This window comes from Tupaia chinensis, unplaced genomic scaffold (genome assembly GCF_000334495.1).
Source record: "Tupaia chinensis unplaced genomic scaffold, TupChi_1.0 Scaffold000564_1, whole genome shotgun sequence".
NCBI classification, from domain to species: domain Eukaryota; kingdom Metazoa; phylum Chordata; class Mammalia; order Scandentia; family Tupaiidae; genus Tupaia; species Tupaia belangeri.
Genome location: NW_006160077.1, coordinates 548,228 through 550,062, shown reverse-complemented (window position 1 = coordinate 550,062; position 1,835 = coordinate 548,228). Strand labels below are relative to the sequence as shown.

The following is a 1,835-nucleotide window of genomic DNA, read 5'->3' as shown; positions in this document are numbered from 1 at the left end:
CTAAGATGCTTCTCTTAGATGGCTGGGCTTATTAATTGTTACCAAGTCCTTCAGCAAAAGAGCAAAGCATGGAGCAATCTATTCATGACATTCTCTTGCTATAATTTCTGTCTCTCAACTCTCCTCTGACACCTCCACCCTTCATCCTCATCATAGCAACATAGCATTCAATGGCATACGTAGTATTATAGAAACAGACTGGTGTCCTAGATATGAACTTCTTTCCATTTAAAATATATAGTTTGAGTAGTTGTCTATTATTAATCTTGAATATATTCTTGCCTTTCCTCCACAAAGGATTTAAAACTTGGAGTGAATAGGAGGTAGCCTAATAGGTAATTTGTCTATTTATTCTTTTTTGTTGTTGTTGTTAATTATTAGAGTCTAAGTAATCATATATTTATCTTTAATTTACACATATTGTTACTAAGCTAAAAATCCAATGGATGAAGGTTATGAAAATGAAAACATTTTGACCATCACCTCAAAGCTTTTCTTACAATACCATGTTACCTCTTCCTGTAGAAGGTATATTACAAAAGGATTTATACAAGATCATTTTTGCTTCTTTACACCATTTTTTTTAAGTTTAATGTTTTGTTTTTCATCAGAATCAACCCTCAATCTTTTCCACACTTTCCTCATGGCTTGTTGCATGTCCTTATTCCTGAAAGTATATATCAAAGGATTAAACAAAGGAGTTAGGAGGGTGTAAAATATTGCCACCATTGTGTCAGAGGAGAGAGTAGATGGAGGTCGTACATATTCAAACGTGCATGGAACAAAAAACAAAACCACAACAGCAATGTGAGATCCACAAGTGGAGAGAGCTTTCCATCGCCCTTCAGAACTATGGGTTCTCAATGAGAGCAAAATGACACCATAGGAGGTAAGCAACAAGAAGAAGATTAACATGCAGAAAAACCCACTGTTAGCAACCACCAAAATGCCAGCAATATGAGTGTCCATGCAGGCAAGCTTCAGTAATGGGTACAAGTCACACATAAAATGATCAATGATATTGGGGCCACAGAAGGGCAATTGGAAAGTAAAGAGAATTTGTATCATAGAATGCAAAAAGCCCCCTGTCCAGGCTACTCCCATCAGAATGCCACAGAGCCTCCAGTTCATGATAGAAGAGTAGTGCAAGGGCTTGCAAATGGCCACGTAACGGTCATAGGCCATGACTGTGAGGACAATCATCTCTACCCCTGCAAAGAAGTGTTCAGCAAAGATTTGGATCATGCAGCCTTGAAAAGAAATAGTTTTCCTCTCATAGAGGGAGTCTGCAGTCATCTTTGGGGTGATAACAGAGGAGAAGCACATATCCAGGAAGGACAGGAAGGCCAAGAAGAAGTACATGGGGGAGCCACTCAGGACAGGGCTGCTGAGGATGGTCAACACAATTAGCATGTTGCCCCCGATGGTTGCAATGTACACAAACAAAAATACAACAAATACCATTTTCTGAACATTTGGATTCTGTGAAAGCCCCAGAAGGACAAACTCAGTTATGAAGCTTTGGTTGTGCATTATTTCCAAGAAAGAGATGAATGCTACATAAGTAAGCATGTAGAATCTATAATTAGGTTAAAAACTTGCAGATCTGTTTATAGCATTATAGTCATGAGCAAGATGGTGTACACAGCTACAAAATTATCTTGAGTGCTTCTATTGTCACTGAGAAAGTATAATGAGAAATTTGTGGTAGTACTCATCAGACGTCATAAGATTTGAGGTGGAGATAATTTGATACTTTAAAATAGCCGAAGTTTCAAAACGGTAGTACTCATCAGACGTCATAAGATTTGAGGTGGAGATAATTTGATACTTTA

The 1,835-nt window shown here is 37.9% G+C and overlaps 1 protein-coding gene across 1 annotated transcript; it reads right to left on the bottom strand.

The window, feature by feature from the left end:
* On the bottom strand, positions 1–1,533 carry LOC102494547 (olfactory receptor 4C15). The gene is made up of 3 exons (XM_006157912.2): positions 632–1,533; positions 219–231; positions 1–48 (listed from the first exon to the last, which is right to left on the bottom strand). Exons 1-3 carry the CDS (start codon positions 1,531–1,533, stop codon positions 1–3), a joined length of 963 nt encoding a protein of 320 aa, XP_006157974.2.
* Between the last annotated feature and the right edge of the window lie 302 nt (positions 1,534–1,835).